General features: G+C 43.5%; 2 protein-coding genes across 3 annotated transcripts in view; both read left to right on the top strand.

The window, feature by feature from the left end:
• LOC131927892 (uncharacterized) overlaps positions 1-9,823 on the top strand; it is a 16,919-nt gene extending 7,096 nt beyond the window's left edge. The window contains exons 2-8 of the mRNA XM_059283762.1: positions 875-1,013; positions 1,136-1,215; positions 1,956-2,012; positions 5,147-5,247; positions 6,738-6,864; positions 8,332-8,459; positions 8,822-9,823. Of these exons, the coding sequence (XP_059139745.1) occupies positions 890-1,013; positions 1,136-1,215; positions 1,956-2,012; positions 5,147-5,247; positions 6,738-6,864; positions 8,332-8,433 (591 nt within the window). The 5' untranslated portion in view covers positions 875-889 and the 3' untranslated portion in view covers positions 8,434-8,459; positions 8,822-9,823. The remainder of the gene's footprint in view (positions 1-874; positions 1,014-1,135; positions 1,216-1,955; positions 2,013-5,146; positions 5,248-6,737; positions 6,865-8,331; positions 8,460-8,821) is intronic.
• Positions 9,824-11,988: 2,165 nt separating this feature from the next.
• LOC131927891 (uncharacterized) lies at positions 11,989-20,258 on the top strand. Of its 2 annotated transcripts, none has more exons than XM_059283760.1 (7): positions 11,989-12,132; positions 15,232-15,394; positions 15,736-15,815; positions 17,072-17,128; positions 19,026-19,126; positions 19,418-19,550; positions 19,655-20,258. In XM_059283760.1, exons 2-7 carry the CDS (start codon positions 15,235-15,237, stop codon positions 19,979-19,981), a joined length of 858 nt encoding a protein of 285 aa, XP_059139743.1. In that variant the 5' UTR covers positions 11,989-12,132; positions 15,232-15,234; the 3' UTR covers positions 19,982-20,258. The 2 variants fall into 2 exon arrangements, with proteins under 2 accessions (XP_059139743.1, XP_059139744.1); XM_059283761.1 differs by lacking the exon at positions 11,989-12,132 and adding an exon at positions 12,146-12,280.
• Positions 20,259-23,149: the final 2,891 nt, after the last annotated feature.

Here is a 23,149-nt window from a genome sequence, read left to right as displayed (position 1 = left end):
AACATAACGTCCAACATAACGTCCAACATAACGTCCAACATAGCGTCCAACATATCGCCCAACATAACGTCCAACATAACGTCCAACATAACTTCCAACATAACGTCCAACATAACGTCCAACATAACGTCCAACATAACGTCCAACATACCGCCCAACATAACAACGTCCAACATAACGTCCAACATATTACCATAAGCCCCGGACTCTTTTGCTGGTTAGACATACATTCTGTCACACGTAACTTTTAATATGAATATACAAATAACCAACTATGTTGTAACAATTTTTACATAATAAATACATATAAAACTAATGTTGACTTATAAGCCACGATCAAACATCGAGTGATTTGCTCATTTCAATTTTCCAATGTGGTGTCACCCCAATCCACTAGGTTGTACGGTGTATTTCGTTCTACTCCGTACATTGTTTGTGAGAGTTGCAATTGCTGTCACCCCCCCCCCCCCGCCTCCATCTTACTTTGCCTAATGCAGTGAATTGGTGTCTCTCCCCCCCCCCCTTTACCCCGGCCGTTGATAGAAGTTTTAGTTATTGAAACTAGTCAATAGACCAAAACTCTATTTCACGAGTTTACGCTGGCTAAGTGAGACAAAATATCTCGGCTACATAAAGGTAGCCTAAAGGGGGGGGGGGGGGTCACCAGTGGGTAGGTCACATTGTTTACCCAAATGTTTAACCAAATGTTTACTTTTGAGGTCTCTGTCATCCCGAGATGTGTGCTGTCAACTTTTGTGTATGTTAATGTTTGTCCCCACTTGTAGGTCTTGACGTGACCTAATGTCTGTTTTGTAGGTCTTGATGTGACCTATTGTCTTGTAGGTCTTGACGTGACCTAATGTCTGTCTCGCAGGTCCTGGTGTGTGGCATGTCTCAGAAAGCGGTGAATGAAGAACTGAGCAAAGAGATTCGTGAGTACGACAGCAGCCGTGACGTCACCGTAGCTGTTGGCGCCGCCATTGCTGTACTTGCTGGAGCAACAGCTGTAGCTGGTAAATCTTTGAACGACCCTGATTATGCTGGTCTATAGACCATTACTGTCACATTTCTATGCCACCAATTCCACCATTCAACCTAAAAAAATGTGGTACCACTAAATCTCAATTCTCCGCAGCGGGTGTTGCGTCATACGCTGTTGGCCAGTTAGAAAACTACAGGAAAGATGTTTCGTCTATTTGGATGGCGTGTATACCGGTGAGTCATGTGAACTGCATGCTGTCTTCATGTTCCCTGTTAACATTTGTATCTGAACAGTTCATGTTCACTGTTAACATTTGTATCTGAACAGTTCATGTTCCCTGTTATCATTTGTATCTGAACAGTTCATGTTCCCTGTTATCATTTGTATCTGAACAGTTCATGTTCCCTGTTAACATTTGTATCTGAACATTTCATGTTCCCTGTTAACATTTGTATCTGAGCAGTTCATGTTCCCTGTTAACATTTGTATCTGAACAGTTCATGTTCACTGTTAACATTTGTATCTGAACATTTCATGTTCCATGTTATCATTTGTATCTGAACAGTTCATGTTCCCTGTTAACATTTTTATCTGAACAGTTCATGTTCCCTGTTAACATTTGTATCTGAATAGTTCATGTTCCCTGTTAACATTTTTATCTGAACATTTCATGTTCCATGTTATCATTTGTATCTGAATAGTTCATGTTCCCTGTTAACATTTTTATCTGAACATTTCATGTTCCCTGTTAACATTTGTATCTGAACATTTCATGTTCCATGTTATCATTTGTATCTGAACAGTTCATGTTCCCTGTTAACATTTTTATCTGAACAGTTCATGTTCCCTGTTAACATTTGTATCTGAATAGTTCATGTTCCCTGTTAACATTTTTATCTGAACATTTCATGTTCCCTGTTAACATTTGTATCTGAACATTTCATGTTCCCTGTTAACATTTGTATCTGAACAGTTCATGTTCCCTGTCGTTACTGGGGTTGCAGCCACATACAGAAGGCAGATGTCAAGCGTAAGTCATTAGCCTCATTTACATAATTAACATAAGTCATGACTAGATATTATATGGACAAAATGCTTCTTGCTCCATCGTGTTAATATGTGCAGCCCCATAAATGTTTGTGCTTGTAGCCCCATAAATGTTTGTGCTTGTAGCCCCATAAATGTTTGTGCTTGTAGCCCCATAAATGTTTGTGCTTGTAGCCCCATAAATGTTTGTGCTTGTAGCCCCATAACTGTTTGTGCTTGTAGCCCCATAAATGTTTGTGCTTGTAGCCCCATTATGTTTGTGCTTGTAGCCCCATAAATGTTTGTGCTTGTAGCCCCATAAATGTTTGTGCTTGTAGCCCCATTATGTTTGTGCTTGTAGCCCCATTATGTTTGTGCTTGTAGCCCCATAAATGTTTGTGCTTGTAGCCCCATAAATGTTTGTGCTTGTAGCCCCATAAATGTTTGTGCTTGTAGCCCCATAAATGTTTGTGCTTGTAGCCCCATAACTGTTTGTGCTTGTAGCCCCATAAATGTTTGTGCTTGTAGCCCCATAAATGTTTGTGCTTGTAGCCCCATTATGTTTGTGCTTGTAGCCCCATAAATGTTTGTGCTTGTAGCCCCATAAATGTTTGTGCTTGTAGCCCCATTATGTTTGTGCTTGTAGCCCCATTATGTTTGTGCTTGTAGCCCCATAAATGTTTGTGCTTGTAGCCCCATTATGTTTGTGTTTGTAGCCCCATTATGTTTGTGCTTGTAGCCCCATTATGTTTGTGCTTGTAGCCCCATTATGTTTGTGCTTGTAGCCCCATTATGTACATGACGTTAGCCCTATCGTGGTAATTCGTGTAGCCCCGTCAAGTTTTGGTAGGTTGTCAAGTATTTATGAATGTTTTATCCCCAAATTTTGGTAGGTTGTCAAGTATTTGTGAATGTTTTATCCAGAAGTTTTGGTAGGTTGTCAAGTATTTATGAATGTTTTATCCCCAAATTTTGGTAGGTTGTCAAGTATTTGTGAATGTTTTATCCAGAAGTTTTGGTAGGTTGTCAAGTATTTGTTCTCAATGTTTTATCCCCAAATTTTGGTAGGTTGTCAAGTATTTATGAATGTTTTATCCAGAAGTTTTGGTAGGTTGTCAAGTATTTATGAATGTTTTATCCAGAAGTTTTGGTAGGTTGTCAAGTATTTGTGAATGTTTTATCCAGAAGTTTTGGTAGGTTGTCAAGTATTTGTTCTCAATGTTTTATCCCCAAATTTTGGTAGGTTGTCAAGTATTTATGAATGTTTTATCCAGAAGTTTTGGTAGGTTGTCAAGTATTTGTGAATGTTTTATCCAGAAGTTTTGGTAGGTTGTCAAGTATTTGTTCTCAATGTTTTATCCCCAAATTTTGGTAGGTTGTCAAGTATTTATGAATGTTTTATCCAGAAGTTTTGGTAGGTTGTCAAGTATTTATGAATGTTTTATCCCCAAATTTTGGTAGGTTGTCAAGTATTTGTGAATGTTTTATCCAGAAGTTTTGGTAGGTTGTCAAGTATTTGTTCTCAATGTTTTATCCCCAAATTTTGGTAGGTTGTCAAGTATTTATGAATGTTTTATCCAGAAGTTTTAGTAGGTTTTCAAGTATTTATGAATGTTAATCCAGAAGTTTTGGTAGGTTGTCAAGTATTTATGAATGTTTTATGCCCAAGTTTTGTAACTGAGATCGAGAATGTATTGTTAAGCCAACTTTTCATGAACCAAATTTTTCAGAATTTATAACTGAAACGACAGAAAATGATGTTTATGTGTACTATTTTTAGCCCCAAGCAGTACAATCCAAACTGTTCTACATGACTGATTTTCATTTCCCGTATCGAGCACAGCGAACCGCCACGACAGTTCCGCTTGAATGATTTGCACCACTAAAGCTACTTACGAAAACTTGAGCGGCATGAAACCGATAGGTCACATTCGCTTGTCTCCCTACTGTCACGTCACATGGTGACATGGCCAAGATTGTGTGGTGACATGGCCAAGATTGTGTGGTGACATGGCCAAGATTGTGTGGTGACATGGCCAAGATTGTGTGGTGACATGGCCAAGATTTTGTGGTGACATGGCCAAGATTGTGTGGTGACCTGGCCAAGATTGTGTGGTGACATGGCCAAGATTGTGTGGTGACATGGCCAAGATTGTGTGGTGACATGGCCAAGATTGTGTGGTGACATGGCCAAGATTGTGTGGTGGCATGGCCAAGATTGAGTGGTGATATGGCCAAGATTGTGTGGTGACATGGCCAAGATTTTGTGGTGACATGGCCAAGATTGTGTGGTGACATGGCCAAGATTGTGTGGTGACATGGCCAAGATTGTGTGGTGACATGGCCAAGATTGTGTTTGTGTGGTGACATGGCCAAGATTGTGTGGTGACATGGCCAAGATCGTGTGGTGACATGGCCAAGATTGTGTGGTGACATGGCCAAGATTGTGTTTGTGTGGTGACATGGCCAAGATTGTGTGGTGACATGGCCAAGATCGTGTGGTGACATGGCCAAGATTGTGTGGTGACATGGCCAAGATTGTGTTTGTGTGGTGACATGGCCAAGATTGTGTGGTGACATGGCCAAGATTGTGTTTGTGTGGTGACATGGCCAAGATTGTGTGGTGACATGGCAAAGATTGTGTGGTGACATGGCCAAGATTTTGTGGTGACATGGCCAAGATTGTGTGGTGACATGGCCAAGATTGTGTTTGTGGTGAGGTGACATGGCCAAGATTGTGTGGTGACATGGCCAAGATTGTGTGGTGACATGGCCAAGATTGTGTGGTGACATGGCCAAGATTGTGTTTGTGGTGAGGTGACATGGCCAATATTGTGTGGTGACATGGCCAAGATTGTGTGGTGACATGGCCAAGATTGTGTTTGTGATGACAAGACTAAGAATTTATTTTGTTCGTGGCCAAATTGTTCTTGATACAACGAACCCGAAACGTTACAGAGACCTATCACATTTGTAAGACCACGTTGATTGGCTAGAACTTAAGAAGTCATTGCATCATGTTTGACCTTGTGTTTCCCTTGACCTTGTGTTTCCCTTGACCTTGTGTTTCCCCTGACCTTGTGTTTCCCTTGACCTTGTGTTTCCCTTGACCTTCTGTCTCCGTGTGTTATGCAACAGGTGGGTACTCACGTCTGCCTCCTACTTGCCACACTGCTAGCGGGAGGGGTCGGCTATGGGCTGTCCATTCAAAATGTTTTCATCAACCGCGCCAACTGCATGTAAGTTTCTGTGGTTGTTAGTGTGTCCATTTGTTTGTGTGTCCGTTTGTTATTGTGTCCGTTTGTTAGTTTGTCCGTTTGTTTGCTTGTCCATTTGTTTGCTTGTCCGCTTGTTTGCGTGTCCGTTTGTTAATGTGTCCGTTTGTTTGTGTGTCCGTTTGTTAGTTACTCCGTTTGTTTGCTTGTCCATTTGTTTGCTTGTCCGCTTGTTTGCGTGTCCGTTTGTTAGTGTGTCCGTTTGTTAGTGTGTCCGTTTGTTAGTGTGTCCGTTTGTTTGCGAGTCCGTATGTTTGTGTGTCCATTTGTTAGTGTGTTCGTTTGTTAGTGTGTCCGTTTGTTTGTGTGTCCGTTTATTTGCGTGTGCGTTTGCTAGTGTGTCCGTTTGTTTGTGTGTCCGTTTGTTTGTGTGTCCGATTGTTTGCGAGTCCGTATGTTTGTGTGTCCATTTGTTAGTGTGTTCGTTTGCTAGTGTGTCCGTTTGTTTGTGTGTCCGTCTGTTTGTGTGTCCGTTTGTTTGCGAGTCCGTATGTTTGTGTGTCCGTTTGTTAGTGTGTTCGTTTGCTAGTGTGTCCGTTTGTTTGTGTGTCCGTCTGTTTGTGTGTCCGTTTATTTGCGAGTTCGTATGTTTGTGTGTCCATTTGTTAGTGTGTCCGTTTGTTAGTTTGTCCGTTTGTTTGCTTGTCCGCTTTGTTAGTGTGTCCGTTTGATTGTGTGTCCGTTTGTTAGTGTGCCCGTTTGTTTGCGAGTCCGTATGTTTGTGTGTCCGTTTGTTAGTGTGTTCGTTTGTTAGTGTGTCCGTATGTTTGTGTGTCCATTTGTTAGTGTGTCCATTTGTTAGTGTGTCCGTTTTTTAGTGTGTCCATTTGTTAATGTGTCCATTTGTTAGTGTGTCCATTTGTTTGTGTGTCCGTCTGTTTGTGTGTCCGTTTGTTAGTGTGTCCGTTTGTGTGTCCGTTTGTTAGTGTGTCCATTTGTTAGTGTGTCCATTTGTTTGTGTGTCCGTCTGTGTGTGTGTCCGTTTGTTAGTGTATCCGTTTGTTAGTGTATCCGTTTGTTAGTGTGCCCGTTTGTTTGCGAGTCCGTATGTTTGTGTGTCCGTTTGTTAGTGTGTTCGTTTGTTAGTGTGTCCGTATGTTTGTGTTTCCATTTGTTAGTGTGTCCATTTGTTAGTGTGTCCGTTTGTTAGTGTGTCCGTTTGTGTGTCCGTTTGTTAGTGTGTCCATTTGTTAGTGTGTCCATTTGTTTGTGTGTCCGTCTGTGTGTGTGTCCGTTTGTTAGTGTATCCGTTTGTTAGTGTATCCGTTTGTTAGTGTGTCCGTTTGTTTGTGTGTCCGTTTGTTTGTGTGTCCGTTTGTTAGTGTGTCCGTTTGTTAGTGTGTCCGTTTGTTTGTGTGTCCACGTACTGTTTTGTCCATCTCTTAGTGACGTATGTAAACCTTATCACGTGACCATTGCAATCTTGCCTAACCGTTGACCTTGACCTCCTTCAGGCCGACCAGTGAGGTCAGCTGTCAGAGAGAGAGCCTGGTCTACATGTACGTCGGGGCGGGGGGCGCTGCTGCTGCTCTCACAGTGCTCAGTCTGGCTGTCTCGGCATTCTCCTGCTCCATGGCTCTGGTAGGTCCATGGCTCTGGTAGGTCTATGGCTCTGGTAGGTCCATGGCTCTGGTAGGTCCCTGCTCCATGGCTCTGGTAGGTCTATGGCTCTGGTAGGTCTATGGCTCTGGTAGGTCCATGGCTCTGGTAGGTCCATGGCTCTGGTAGGTCTATGGCTCTGGTAGGTCTATGGCTCTGGTAGGTCTATGGCTCTGGTAGGTCTATGGCTCTGGTAGGTCCCTGCTCCATGGCTCTGGTAGGTCCATGGCTCTGGTAGGTCCATGGCTCTGGTAGGTCTATGGCTCTGGTAGGTCTATGGCTCTGGTAGGTCTATGGCTCTGGTAGGTCTATGGCTCTGGTAGGTCCCTGCTCCATGGCTCTGGTAGGTCTATGGCTCTGGTAGGTCTATGGCTCTGGTAGGTCTATGGCTCTGGTAGGTCTATGTCTCTGGTAGGTCCATGGCTCTGGTAGGTCCATGGCTCTGGTAGGTCCGTGGCTCTGGTAGGTCCATGGCTCTGGTAGGTCCATGGCTTTGGTAGGTCTATGGCTCTGGTAGGTCTATGGCTCTGGTAGGTCCCTGCTCCATGGCTCTGGTAGGTCTATGGCTCTGGTAGGTCCATGGCTCTGGTAGGTCTATGGCTCTGGTAGGTCCATGGCTCTGGTAGGTCCATGGCTCTGGTAGGTCTATGGCTCTGGTAGGTCTATGGCTCTGGTAGGTCTATGGCTCTGGTAGGTCTATGGCTCTGGTAGGTCCCTGCTCCATGGCTCTGGTAGGACCATGGCTCTGGTAGGTCCATGGCTCTGGTAGGTCTATGGCTCTGGTAGGTCTATGGCTCTGGTAGGTCTATGGCTCTGGTAGGTCTATGGCTCTGGTAGGTCCCTGCTCCATGGCTCTGGTAGGTCTATGGCTCTGGTAGGTCTATGGCTCTGGTAGGTCTATGGCTCTGGTAGGTCTATGTCTCTGGTAGGTCCATGGCTCTGGTAGGTCCATGGCTCTGGTAGGTCTATGGCTCTGGTAGGTCTATGGCTCTGGTAGGTCCCTGCTCCATGGCTCTGGTAGGTCCATGGCTCTGGTAGGTCTATGGCTCTGGTAGGTCTATGGCTCTGGTAGGTCTATGGCTCTGGTAGGTCTATGGCTCTGGTAGGTCCCTGCTCCATGGCTCTGGTAGGTCTATGGCTCTGGTAGGTCCATGGCTCTGGTAGGTCCATGGCTCTGGTGGGTCCGTACCTGGCTCATGTATAGCTCTTTAGCTCAACATTTGCCCGCTCATAACTTTGGTAGGTCATTAGGTCACCACTGCTGCAAGAGGTGACCTAATGACCTCATTATCTCACTCTGATTTTCCTTTGATGGGTCTCAAATACTAACAAACTTAGATTGTCATTTTAACGGACCCAAGTTTAATGATTAAGTTTTCTAAAGTGTATTAAAAATGTACTTTTAAAAATGACCTGTTTTTAAAGCTGTTTAAAACTTTTTCAATCCAGACACGCAGGGAGGTCAGGAGACTCGCTAAAGAGAGGTCAGGAGACGTCTCTCACACACCTGACAGGAAACCTCTCCTGCTCTCTCCAACAGGCTGCCAGTAGAGGCACTTCAGTGGAGTTAGTGTCGGGTTAGTTGTGGGGGTGGAGTTAGTGGCGGGTTAGTTGTGGGGGTGGAGTTAGTGGTGGGTCAGTTATGGGTTAGTGGGATGTATGTGCATAGATTGTCGCTTTCTTAATTTTAATCATTTTATCCCAAAATAATTGATATTGTAAATTAATGGATGTTGTTGAAAAATGTTGTGTAATAATTGTGTTTTTTATATTTCCATTGAACACCTCGCCCCATCCTCAGTGCCCTTTTATCACTGTAGTTCTCCTCCCCCCTCCCCCCCACCCCATCCCTAATTGGATCTGAGAGTAACGAAATTATCCGTTCTGTCAGAGTGTTTAACATATAAAAGCTCATGTGTACACTTCTCTCTGTCCGCAGGCCATGTGATCAGTGTGTTCAGCGATATATGGGGAACTTAAAGATACGGACTTTGTTGAAAATAATATGTTGGATATTTTAAATGTATAAACTAATTTTTTTTAAAGAAGAAAAATACAAATAAAAGCATATTCGTATGTAGAAACACATTTTTAAATTTAAAAAAAATTACGTTACATGTCACATGTTTAAACTACGGAAAGTACACAACACAAATGGCGTCATCTTCCAATTTTAGAATATGAAGAAATGAACAATTTCATTCACATTTGATTTACCTCTATAGGTCTACTTAACACGACATACGCAATGAAATTTATACAATTTTCTCGGTCAAAATGTCAAAACTTATACAAATTACATTTTAAAAAAACAGCATAAATTCCCTTGAACAACAGGGTTTTTAACGGAATCATTTAAGTATCATAATCAGTGCGTGCATTTAATATTGTGTTGTGTTGACTAATAATGTATATAAATCTAATTGGTTTTAATTTTTCGTATATTATTGGTAGTCTACGTTATTTTAAATGTGTCGGATTTAGATATTTCTTTGTTTTTTCCCTAACATGAAGCAAAGAACATTGGGTTTTGACCTATAACTATTTTATAAATTATTTCACCAAACAAATCAAGTATAATATTAAAAGATATTTAATATATAGAACTATAATTCGCGTGAAACGGGTACCAAGGGCTGTTTTTTTTTTAAACGAGAGTGATCTCCCCTAAACTTCTCGAATATTACATGTTTACAAGCTTTATTTAACTTGCTTCCTCTGTCGTCAGTTTTCGAACACAAGTGACATCGCGACAGGGGATGGGGGTGGGGTGGTGGGGGAGTTTTGGCCACGCGTGAGTGATTTCTTTGGCTGACTGCACGAGGTCATCAATGACGTCACAGTTCTGTTGACACACACACACACACACACACACACACACACACACACACACTGATACACACACACATCCCCGCCATATATAAAAACACCAACGCACTCGATACACACACTCATTTGATTTGACCACCTGAGGTGTCGCGAGGGTCAGCTTTCTGAATTCGGTGTGTCACACCTCTTCACCCCCACCCCACCCCACCCCCCTCACTACACAGTCTGCGGGAAAAAATGCACAAAAATGTTCTAAGAAATATTTTGATATACTTGTTGAGAGGTGTAACATTTTGGTGTTAAAAATGTAGGTGGTGTTTTTTTAGTAACATGTTTTTATACTTGAAAAGTATTATGGCTCATAATAATACTAAGTATATCTTTTTTTATTATAATATATTTACACAGCAGCCGTACAATTTTGTCACATATTTATTTGAATACCCAACAGAAACATTGATTATAAAAGAAATTTTGGCTTTGTGTTTTGAAATAAATGTGATGTTTATTTGTTGTTTTAGTTAGTTTTGTTTGCTGTAGTCATTTTGTAGCCCTTGTCCTTCCACTGACGATTTTGTCAATGACAGTCTTTATTCAGTGTCGGCTATTTTGTCTTGATCCTATGCTTTGTTAGGTAATGAGCGTGATAAATGTAGTAAAGGTTGTTGAACTATGGGTTGAATCAGTTGGGGAACTCTACCAAAACTTAGTAGGATGGAACATTCTTCTCAATTCTACCAAATGTTGGTCATATACCACTGTACGAGAGGCTGAGGCGTCAAGTAATGGCCTCGACTCGTCCAGTGATCTCAATTTTAACCAACAAACGACCACAACAAACGACCACAACAAACGACCACAACAAACGACCACAACAAACGACCACAACAACAAACGACCACACCAAACGACCACAACCAACGACCATAACAAACGGCCACAAAAAACGACCACAACATCCGGTCCTAGCAGACGGTAGTCACGTGGATTGTAGGAAAAAAAGTCACAGGAAAAAAAACACAGGAAAAAAAAAACACAGAAAAAAAGTCACAGGAAAAAAAGTCACAGGAAAAAAAGTCACAAATATATATTTGCATGATATTTGTTAATACTTTTATGTATTAAATATTTAGAGAGTGCAAATTAACTTAAGATTAATTAAATGTAATGTAATGTGTGTAGGCTGTATACGCATAGGATTTTTAATAATTCATCTAAAAATATTTATTATGAAGTATGTAGATTGTAATTATTTTAAACTTAAGATTAGTAGCATTTAATAGAATGCTCCAAAGTCACGTTTTTCATCGTGTTTTTTTTTAAATACCAATATTACATTACCGTGAAATGGTAAGTTCGTCTGACTTGCTGCCCTCAACTCATGGCAACAATAGTTATGTTTAGTTCAACCACCTTTACTGCCCACATTTATCACGCTCATTACATAACAAAACTTAGGATCAAAACAGAAAGCCGACAAGCTTCAAAGGCTGTCATTGACGCATAACGTCAGCAACACAAAATGTTTGGACACAGCCTACTGAGGAGAGGCCGACCAGAGAATAGCCTAAAGCAAAATGTGCCTAAATTTCTTTTATAATTAACTTTTCTACCGCGTATTTAACTAAATACGTAACAAAAGTTGAGATTGTTGTGTTAATTATCTTAGAGTATTTTTACTTACAATTGTTATAAATCATATTGCTTTTAACGTCTATAAATAATTTATGCTATCAAGAAATACAACCCATAACTATAAACATACAAAATTTACAATTCTTAACAAATTCATAAAATATTTCTAAAAAGATTTTTGTGACTTTTTTTCTGTGACTTTATTTCTGTGACTTTTTTTCCGATAAAATTTTTCCACTGTGACTTTTTTTCTATGACTTTTTTTCCTAGCAAAAACTGTGACTTTTTTTCTGTGTTTTTTTTTCCTGTGACTTTTTTTCCGTTTACCGTCACGTGACATCCGGTTCATTTTCATCACTGACGTCACTGTCTTATTGTTGCTGGCACTGACGTCATTAGCTTGGAGGTCACCACACAGCTGCTTGATTGTGCTGCCCCCCCCCCCACACACACACATTGAACTCTGATTTGTTCGAGAAAAACGAGAGAGGGTGTGGATGACCTAATTTCAAACACACATGATCACTGACCTGTAAACTTCACCCCCCCCCCCCCAACCCGCCCACCATTTTGTTCTGATCACGAGTGACGACAGCCATCCATGCGAAGCAGAAGTGAACAGTGGGGGGGGGGGGGGGGGGGTCGGTAGGGAGGGAGATGTGTTCTGTATATCCGACCTTGCGAGAGGGAAAGGACAGAAGGACAGCTAGTCCCACGTGACGTCATTCCTAAACTATCGAGCTGACTGGAGCCATCGTCTGCAAGTCTCCCGTCGTCTTCACACAGGTAGGAACGGAAATTTGAACACCGAGTTACAAGTTTTATTTAGGCTAATTAATGAATTAAGCCAGCTACCATTTAGGTGTTGTGTTGCAAGAAGTCAGTTGTTAAAGCTTTAGAGGCCCCCACTTGGAGGTACCGTCAGTGTTTCACTGTGAGTAGCTCAAAGACAACTGAGATTTTGTTCAAACTTTCCAGACCATTTCGTGTAGTATATCCACAAGGGGCGTCCAACTTTTTCCTAGGACATTTTTTTCTTACTTGTAGCGCATTTCAAACTTGGAATAATTAATAATAATTGTAGGTTCTATGGTAAGTCCTATAGTAGCTATAGTAAGCCTATTATTATACGAAGCCATTATTATATTCTAATATTAGTCATATAGGCCCACGTTTTTGTACTTCGGCTAATATAATCTACATTTTAGTATTTAAATAATATAGCCTCCCCCCTATTTAGTTGTGAAGATGTAAAGCTGTTTACATGACTGAAACCAAAATGTTTTTTTTTTTTAATTTTTATAACCATAAATCATTTGTTTTAAAATCTATTAGGCTGATTATTTGTCATATGATTAGGTTTAATTTTAAATAAAAACACTCCCCTCACCCTAAAACCTCCCCTCAGACCTCCCCTCACCCTAAAACCTCCCCTCACCCAAAAACCTCCCCTCAAACCTCCCCTCACCCAAAAACCTCCCCTCAGACCTTCCCTCACCCAAAAACCTCCCCTCAAACCTCCCCTCACCCTAAAACCTCCCCTCACCCAAAAACCTCCCCTCAAACCTCCCCTCACCCTAAAACCTCCCCTCACCCTAAAACCTCCCCTCACCCTAAAACCTCCCCTCACCCAAAAACCTCCCCTCACCCAAAAACCTCCCTTCAGACCTCCCCTTACCTAAAAACCTCCCCTCAGACCTCCCCTCACCCAAAAACCTCCCCTCAGACCTCCCCTCACCTAAAAACCTCACCTCACACCACCCCTCCCCCCCCCCCCGACAGTTCTGAAGCTGGCACTTGTATTTCTCTTCATCTAAAGGGTTGACGTATTCTTAAAATATTTAACATGAATAATTGATTTCTAATTATATTGTTTCATTGTCTTTGGATACGAATTAGTCTGGAAAGTTCTGAAATCGTTTCATTACGTCACGAGATTTGACCCCAATCCCTCGGGCAGACCCTGACAAACTGCCCCACGTAAAAGTTTGTAAAAATGCCTAGGCTGTCTGTTAGCAGGCTCTAAGCCTAGGCTGTCTGTTGTTAGCAGGCTCTAGACCTAGGCTGTCTTTTAGCAGGCTCTAGGCCTAGGCTGTCTGTTAGCAGGCTCTAGACCTAGGCTGTCTGTTAGCAGGCTCTAGACCTAGGCTGTCTGTTAGCAGGCTCTAAGCCTAGGCTGTCTGTTGTTAGCAGGCTCTAGACCTAGGCTGTCTTTTAGCAGGCTCTAGGCCTAGGCTGTCTGTTAGCAGGCTCTAGACCTAGGCTGTCTGTTAGCAGGCTCTAGACCTAGGCTGTCTGTTAGCAGGCTCTAAGCCTAGGCTGTCTGTTGTTAGCAGGCTCTAGACCTAGGCTGTCTTTTAGCAGGCTCTAGGCCTAGGCTGTCTGTTAGCAGGCTCTAGACCTAGGCTGTCTGTTAGCAGGCTCTACACCTAGGCTGTCTGTTAGCAGGCTCTAAGCCTAGGCTGTCTGTTGCTAGCAGGCTCTAGACCTAGGCTGTCTGTTAGCAGGCTCTAGACCTAGGCTGTCTGTTAGCAGGCTCTAGGCTGTCTTTTAGCAGGCTCTAGGCTGTCTTTTAGCAGGCTCTAGACCTAGGCTGTCTTTTAGCAGGCTCTAGGCCTAGGCTGTCTTTTAGCAGGCTCTAGACCTAGGCTGTCTTTTAGCAGGCTCTACACCTAGGCTGTCTGTTAGCAGGCTCTAAGCCTAGGCTGTCTGTTGCTAGCAGGCTCTAGACCTAGGCTGTCTGTTAGCAGGCTCTAGACCTAGGCTGTCTGTTAGCAGGCTCTAGGCTGTCTTTTAGCAGGCTCTAGGCTGTCTTTTAGCAGGCTCTAGACCTAGGCTGTCTTTTAGCAGGCTCTAGGCCTAGGCTGTCTTTTAGCAGGCTCTAGACCTAGGCTGTCTTTTAGCAGGCTCTAGACCTAGGCTGTCTTTTAGCAGGCTCTAGACCTAGGCTGTCTGCTAGCAGGCTCTAGGCCTAGGCTGTCTGTTAGCAGGCTCTAGGATGTCTTTTAGCAGGCTCTAGGCCTAGGCTGTCTGTTGCTAGCAGGCTCTACACCTAGGCTGTCTGTTAGCAGGCTCTAGGCTGTCTGTTAGCAGGCTCTAGACCTAGGCTGTCTGTTAGCAGGCTCTAGGCCTAGGCTGTCTTTTAGCAGGCTCTAGACCTAGGCTGTCTTTTAGCAGGCTCTAGGCTGTCTGTTAGCAGGCTCTAGGCTGTCTGTTAGCAGGCTCTAGGCTGTCTGTTAGCAGGCTCTAGGCCTAGGCTGTCTTTTAGCAGGCTCTAGACCTAGGCTGTCTTTTAGCAGGCTCTAGACCTAGGCTGTCTGTTGCTAGCAGGCTCTACACCTAGGCTGTCTGTTAGCAGGCTCTAGACCTAGGCTGTCTGTGGAAATAAACTTGAAAGGTCCTTGCTCGTCTGTTTGCTCCACTGAACCCCAGGGTAATCTCATTAGCCATGAGGGGACATAACCCTCTGATTAAGGCCACACTAATTGGTGACAAGCCTGAGTTAATGAATATAACGTCACAACTGCCCTAGGTATTCTGCCAATTTGCACAAGTCCATTTCATTTGAATATTTTATCATTTTTAATCTGAGTAGATGGGCTTGCTAATACAAGGCTGTTCAAGATTCAAATCCCAAGTTACACGACTAGCAAATGTCAGACTGAATGACACGACTAGCAAATGTCAGACTGAATGACACGACTGCAAATGTCAGACTGAATGACACAGCTAGCAAATGTCAGACTGAATGACACGACTAGAAAATGTCAGATTAAAAAGACTAGCAAATATCAGGTTTAATTTCAATACACCAAGTCAAATGTTTAAAACAGTTGCTGCTTATGGCTAATTCCGGCCACTCACGTATTTTCTCCCACCCTCCAGAAAATGTCGAAGAACGTTCCAGAAGAAGCACCCCAGGGCCTGACCCAGACAAAGATCGCCGAGAAACTTCTCAACGACATCAAACAATACGACAAGAGCCGGGACATTCGCGTGCCCATAGCCCTGTCTGTTGCCATAGTAGCAGGGGCTGCCACATTAACAGGTAGGACATGTAGTAGGACAAAATAGTAGGACATTCATAGGACATGTATAGGACATTTATAGGACATGTAGTAGGACAATATAGTAGGACATTCATAGGACATTTATAGGACATGTAGTAGGACAATATAGTAGGACATTCATAGGACATGCATAGGACATGTAGTGGGACAAAATAGTAGGACATTCATAGGACATGTATAGGACATGCATAGGACATTTATAGGAAATGTAGTAGGACAAAATAGTAGGACAAAGTAGTAGGACATGCATAGGACATTTATAGGACATGCAGTAGGACAGGTAGGACATGTCCCTCCCTGACGTGTTCTAATGTTGCAGGTGTGATTGCTGTCTACACCATGGGACTGTTGGACAACTATCGTGGGGGTGTGGCGGCCTACTGGCTCACATGTGCCCCGGTAAGTTGACACACCTTCCCCACACACACCTTCCCCACACACCTTCCCCACACACCTTCCCCCACACACCTTCCCCCACACACCTTCCCCCACACACCTTCCCCCACACACCTTCCCCACACACCTTCCCCCACACACCTTCCCCCACACACCTTCCCCCACACACCTTCCCCCACACACCTTCCCCACAAACCTTCACCACACACCTTCCCCACACACCTTCACACACACACCTTCCCCCACACACCTTCACACACACCTTACCCCACACACCTTCCCCCACACACCTTCCCCCACACACCTTCCCCACACACCTTCCCCCCACACCTTCCCCCACACACCTTCACCCACACATCTTCCCCCACACACCTTCACACACACACCTTCACCCACACACCTTCACCCACACACCTTCACACACACACCTTCCCCCACACACCTTTCCACACACACCTTACCCCAGACACCTTCCACACACACCTTCCCACACACATCTTCCCCACACACACCTTCCCCCACACACCTTCCCCCACACACCTTCCCCCCACCCCTTCACACACACACCTTCACACACACACCTTCACACACACACCTTCTCCCACACACCTTCTCCCACACACCTTCTCCCACACACCTTCCCACACACCTTCCCACACACACCTTTCCCCACACACCTTCCCCCACACACCTTCCCCACAAGCCTTCCCACACACACCTTTCCCACACACACCTTCCCCCACACACCTTCCCCCACACACCTTATCCCACACACCTTCCCCCACACACCTTCCCCCACACACCTTCCCCCCACACCTTCCACACACCTTCTCCCACACACCTTCTCCCACACACCTTCTCCCACACATACCTTTCCCCACACACCTTCCCCACACACCTTCCCCCACACACCTTCCCCCACACACCTTCCCCCACACACCTTTCCCCACACACCTTCCCCACACACCTTCCCCCACACACCTTCCCCCACACACCTTCCCCCACACACACCTTCACACACCTTCACACACACACCTTCCCCCACACACCTTCCCCCACACACCTTCCCCCACACACCTTCACATACACACCTTCACATACACACCTTCACATACACACCTTCACATACACACCTTCACACACACACACCTTCACACACACTGACCTTCACACACACACCTTCACACAAAGTTCCCCCACACAGCTGCCCCAGCACACTGGCCTCACACCAACTGACCGCTGGATTTGTTTTTTTTCAGTTCTGCTTCCCTGTCATTACCGGAGTGGGCGTTGCTTACAAACGCCAGATGTCAAACGTAAGTTGTTTTTTTCCGTAAAGGGTGGAGCCAAATGCAGAGTTTCTTCCAGGCATCTCTTCGGGGGGGGGGGGGGGGGAATTTTTTACCGCACCCCCGAACGAAATGAAATTTATATAATTTATATAGAAAATATATACTTTTAACAGTGTCCGCCCCCCGGAAGAAAGTCTACCGCCCCCCGAAAATTTCAAGTGCCCCCCCCCCCCCCCCGGAGAAAAAAGTCTGGAAGAAACACTTGTCAAATGGGGTGGAGTTTGGTTAGAATGATATGTGTGTGTGCTAGTGTGACTTGTGTGTGTGCTAGTGTGTCTTGTGTGTGTGTGCTAGTATGTCTTGTGTGAGTGCTAGTGTGTGTTGTGTGTGTGTGTGTGCTAGTGTGTCTTGTGTGTGTGCTAGTGTGTCTTGTGTGTGTGTGTGCTAGTGTCTTGTGTGTGTGTGCTAGTGTGTCTTGTGTGTGTGTGTGCTAGTGTGTCTTGTGTGTATGTGTGTGCTAGTGTGTCTTGTGTGTGTGTGTGTGCTAGTGTGTCTTGTGTGTGTGTGTGTGTGCTAGTGTGTCTTGTGTGTGTGTGCTAGTGTGTCTTGTGTGTGTGCTAGTGTGTCTTGTGTGTGTGCTAGTGTGTGCTAGTGTGTCTTGTGTGTGTGTGTGTGCTAGTGTGTCTTGTGTGTGTGCTAGTGTGTCTTGTGTGTGTGCTAGTGTGTGCTAGTGTGTCTTGTGTGTGTGCTAGTGTGTCTTGTGTGTGTGCTAGTGTGTCTTGTGTGTCTGTGTGCTAGTGTGTCTTGTGTGTGTGTGTGTGCTAGTGTCTTGTGTGTGTGTGCTAGTGTGTCTTGTGTGCTAGTGTGTCTTGTGTGTGCTAGTGTGTCTTGTGTGTGTGCTAGTGTGTCTTGTGTGTGTGCTAGTGTGTCTTGTGTGTGTGTGTGCTAGTGTGTCTTGTGTGTGTGTGTGCTAGTGTGTCTTGTGTGTGTGTGTGCTAGTGTGTCTTGTGTGTGTGTGCTAGTGTGTCTTGTGTGTGTGTGTGTTAGTGTGTCTTGTGTGTGTGTGTGCTAGTGTGTCTTGTGTGTGTGTGCTAGTGTGTCTTGTGTGTGTGTGTGTTAGTGTGTCTTGTGTGTGTGTGTGTTAGTGTGTCTTGTGTGTGTGTGTGTGTGCTAGTGTGTCTTGTGTGTGTGTGTGTTAGTGTGTCTTGTGTGTGTGTGTGCTAGTGTGTCTTGTGTGTGTGCTAGTGTGTCTTGTGTGTGTGCTAGTGTGTCTTGTGTGTGTGTGTGCTAGTGTGTCTTGTGTGTGTGTGTGCTAGTGTGTCTTGTGTGTGTGTGTGCTAGTGTGTCTTGTGTGTGTGTGTGCTAGTGTGTCTTGTGTGTGTGTGTGTTAGTGTGTCTTGTGTGTGTGTGCTAGTGTGTCTTGTGTGTGTGTGTGTTAGTGTGTCTTGTGTGTGTGTGTGCTAGTGTGTCTTGTGTGTGTGTGCTAGTGTGTCTTGTGTGTGTGTGCTAGTGTGTCTTGTGTGTGTGTGTGCTAGTGTGTCTTGTGTGTGTGTGTGCTAGTGTGTCTTGTGTGTGTGTGTGCTAGTGTGTCTTGTGTGTGTGTGCTAGTGTGTCTTGTGTGTGTGTGTGTTAGTGTGTCTTGTGTGTGTGTGCTAGTGTGTCTTGTGTGTGTGTGTGTTAGTGTGTCTTGTGTGTGTGTGTGCTAGTGTGTCTTGTGTGTGTGTGCTAGTGTGTCTTGTGTGTGTGTGTGTTAGTGTGTCTTGTGTGTGTGTGCTAGTGTGTCTTGTGTGTGTGCTAGTGTGTCTTGTGTGTGTGTGTGTGTGTGCTAGTGTGTCTTGTGTGTGTGTGTGTGTGTCTAGACACACCTGCTGACACATGAAGCAGACGAGCAGCTGTCATGGCGGCCATGTTTTCCCCACAGGTCGGAGTTCACATGTTGCTGTTGGTGGCTACCATCGTCACTGGTGGCGTCGGCTACTTCTTCTCTGTTGATCCCATCTACAACCACAGGGCCAACTGCACGTACGTCACTCTCTGACCGTCCACCCTCTGACCGTCCACCCTCTGACCGTCCACCCTCTGACCGTCCACCCTCTGACCGTCCACCCTCTGACCGTCCACCCTCTGACCGTCCACCCTCTGACCGTCCACCCTCTGACCGTCCACCCTCTGACCGTCCACCCTCTGACCGTCCACCCTCTGACCGTCCATCCTCTGACCGTCCACCCTCTGACCGTCCACCCTCTGACCGTCCACCCTCTGACCGTCCACCCTCTGACCGTCCACCCCCTGACCGTCCATCTCTTCCAACAGCCGTGTAAGCAGTGAGGTCAAGGACTGCCAGAGAGACACGATTGTCGGCATCTACATCGTCACTGGCGGGCTGTCGTTTGCTTTCTGTTGTCTGGGCGTCCTCTTCACTGGCCTGGCCTGCACGTGCGCAGTGGTGAGTACACACAGGGAGATGTCGTATGGTGGGGTGGGGTGGGATGTGTGTACATTTGTAAAAGTATTTGAATTGAGAGTAATCAGTTTTGCCCCACCCCACAGAAACGCCGGAACATCCGGTTTAACCGTGAGAAAGAGGAGATGGAGAGGAGGGAGAGATTGGCGCTGGAAACAAAAAACGCCAACAAGAAGTTCACCAACACCATCCTGCTGCCTCCTGGTCAACCCGCACCCAGCAAGTCTAGCCTCAATCTGGCCGCCATGACCGCCCCACCGCTGGCCGCCACACCCCTGGCCGCCCCACCCCTGGCAGCCCCACCCCTGGCAGCCCCACCCCTGGCCGCCCCACCCCTGGCCACCACACCAGCACCTAACACCAAGGAAAACCCCGAGAGCATTGTTTCTATAAATAGCACCACGCGCTTGTAGCAGTATAGGGCTCAAGGTCAACCAATTGCCGGACATAAATCAACTTTATGGTCGGAAAAATTCCTTGTTCTTTACGTTTTGTGATGAAAAAGGAGAAGAAAACTTTCAATTTTCTTCAGTCACTGGTAGATGAAAAGACGTCATGATTGGATTACAACGACCTTGGCCTTCAAGAATATCCCAGCGACACAGCGGGAGACAAGATGAACCGACCAATCAAATTACACACCTTCACACACACACACACACCTTCACACACACACACACCTTCACACACACACACACCTTCACACACACACCTTCACACACACACCTTCACACACACACACACCTTCACACACACACACACCTTCACACACACACACACACCTTCACACACACACACACACCTTCACACACACACACACACCTTCACACACACACACGGCATCTAAAAATAATCTCAGTCTATTTGTATTGTTGTTCACACACCAGCTTTAAATCAATGGAGTGGAAAATTTTTTCGGAAACTTTCGCTTTCCACCCTTGGCACACACACACAAAAACACACAGCCCCCCCCCTCCCCACTAGAAAAACAAGATTTTTTGTATACAATTTTTAGCCAATTCAATTTGACCCTAATGCTGTATTTGGATTGTTTGAATTGTTCAAGACTTTAACCAGATTTGGCTTTCTGCTGATTTCTCCGTGACGTCATTCTCTGTGTTGTACATGCATTTAATACTGAGAGCCTGATATTGCACGGTCATGGAGTATTGTACATGCATTTAATTTTTTAACGTTTTAAAATAAAAATCTTGAAATAAAACATTGTAGCCAGAAATCGGTTGTCATTCAATGCGTCAGTCTGTCTGTCTGGTGTCAGTCTGTGGGGTGTCAGTCTGTGGGGTGTCAGTCTGTGGGGTGTCAGTCTGTGGGGTGTCAGTCTGTGGGGTGTCAGTCTGTGGGGTGTCAGTCTGTGGGGTGTCAGTCTGTGGGGTGTCAGTCTGTGGGGTGTCAGTCTGTGGGGTGTCAGTCTGTGGGGTGTCAGTCTGTGGGGTGTCAGTCTGTGGGGTGTCAGTCTGTGGGGTGTCAGTCTGTGGGGTGTCAGTCTGTGGGGTGTCAGTCTGTGGGGTGTCAGTCTGTGGGGTGTCTGTCTGTGGGGTGTCAGTCTGTGGGGTGTGTCTGTGGTGAGGCGGGTCATTGAAAAAAATCCCTGGACATTTTTAGTTCCACATGAAATATACAAGACATTTTTAGTTCCACATGAAATATACAAGACATTTTTAGTTCCACATGAAATATACAAGACATTTTTAGTTCCACATGAAATATACAAGACATTTTTAGTTCCACATGAAATATACAAGACATTTTTAGTTCCACATGAAATATACAAGACATTTTTAGTTCCACATGAAATATACAAGACATTTTTAGTTCCACATGAAATATACAAGACATTTTTAGTTCCACATGAAATATACAAGACATTTTTAGTTCCACATGAAATATACAAGACATTTTTAGTTCCACATGAAATATACAAGACATTTTTAGTTCCACATGAAATATACAAGACATTTTTAGTTCCACATGAAATATACAAGACATTTTTAGTTCCACATGAAATATACAAGACATTTTTAGTTCCACATGAAATATACAAGACATTTTTAGTTCCACATGAAATATACAAGACATTTTTAGTTCCACATGAAATATACAAGACATTTTTAGTTCCACATGAAATATACAAGACATTTTTAGTTCCACATGAAATATACAAGACATTTTTAGTTCCACATGAAATGTACAAGACATTTTTAGTTCCACATGAAATGTACAAGACATTTTTAGTTCCACATGAAATGTACAAGACATTTTTAGTTCCACATGAAATGTACAAGACATTTTTAGTTCCACATGAAATATACAAGACATTTTTAGTTCCACATGAAATATACAAGACATTTTTAGTTCCACATGAAATATACAAGACATTTTTAGTTCCACATGAAATATACAAGACATTTTTAGTTCCACATGAAATATACAAGACATTTTTAGTTCCACATGAAATATACAAGACATTTTTAGTTCCACATGAAATATACAAGACATTTTTAGTTCCACATGAAATATACAAGACATTTTTAGTTCCACATGAAATATACAAGACATTTTTAGTTCCACATGAAATATACAAGACATTTTTAGTTCCACATGAAATATACAAGACATTTTTAGTTCCACATGAAATGTACAAGACATTTTTAGTTCCACATGAAATGTACAAGACATTTTTAGTTCCACATGAAATGTACAAGACATTTTTAGTTCCACATAAAATGTACAAGACATTTTTAGTTCCACATGAAATATACAAGACATTTTTAGTTCCACATGAAATATACAAGACATTTTTAGTTCCACATGAAATATACAAGACATTTTTAGTTCCACATGAAATATACAAGACATTTTTAGTTCCACATGAAATATACAAGACATTTTTAGTTCCACATGAAATATACAAGACATTTTTAGTTCCACATGAAATATACAAGACATTTTTAGTTCCACATGAAATATACAAGACATTTTTAGTTCCACATGAAATATACAAGACATTTTTAGTTCCACATGAAATATACAAGACATTTTTAGTTCCACATGAAATATACAAGACATTTTTAGTTCCACATGAAATATACAAGACATTTTTAGTTCCACATGAAATATACAAGACATTTTTAGTTCCACATGAAATATACAAGACATTTTTAGTTCCACATGAAATATACAAGACATTTTTAGTTCCACATGAAATATACAAGACATTTTTAGTTCCACATGAAATATACAAGACATTTTTAGTTCCACATGAAATATACAAGACATTTTTAGTTCCACATGAAATATACAAGACATTTTTAGTTCTACATGAAATATACAAGACATTTTAGTTCCACATGAAATATACAAGACATTTTTAGTTCCACGTGAAATATACAAGACATTTTTAGTTCCACGTGAAATATACAAGACATTTTTAGTTCCACATGAAATATACAAGACATTTTTAGTTCCACATGAAATATACAAGACATTTTTAGTTCCACATGAAATAGACAAGACATTTTTAGTTCCACATGAAATATACAAGACATTTTTAGTTCCACATG

This window comes from Physella acuta, unplaced genomic scaffold (assembly GCF_028476545.2).
Source record: "Physella acuta isolate Inbredline_101_S28 unplaced genomic scaffold, ASM2847654v3 ptg001444l, whole genome shotgun sequence".
NCBI lineage: Eukaryota > Metazoa > Mollusca > Gastropoda > Physidae > Physella > Physella acuta.
The sequence above is the reverse complement of the archived record's forward strand: the minus strand, read 5'-3'. Positions and strand labels throughout refer to the sequence as shown.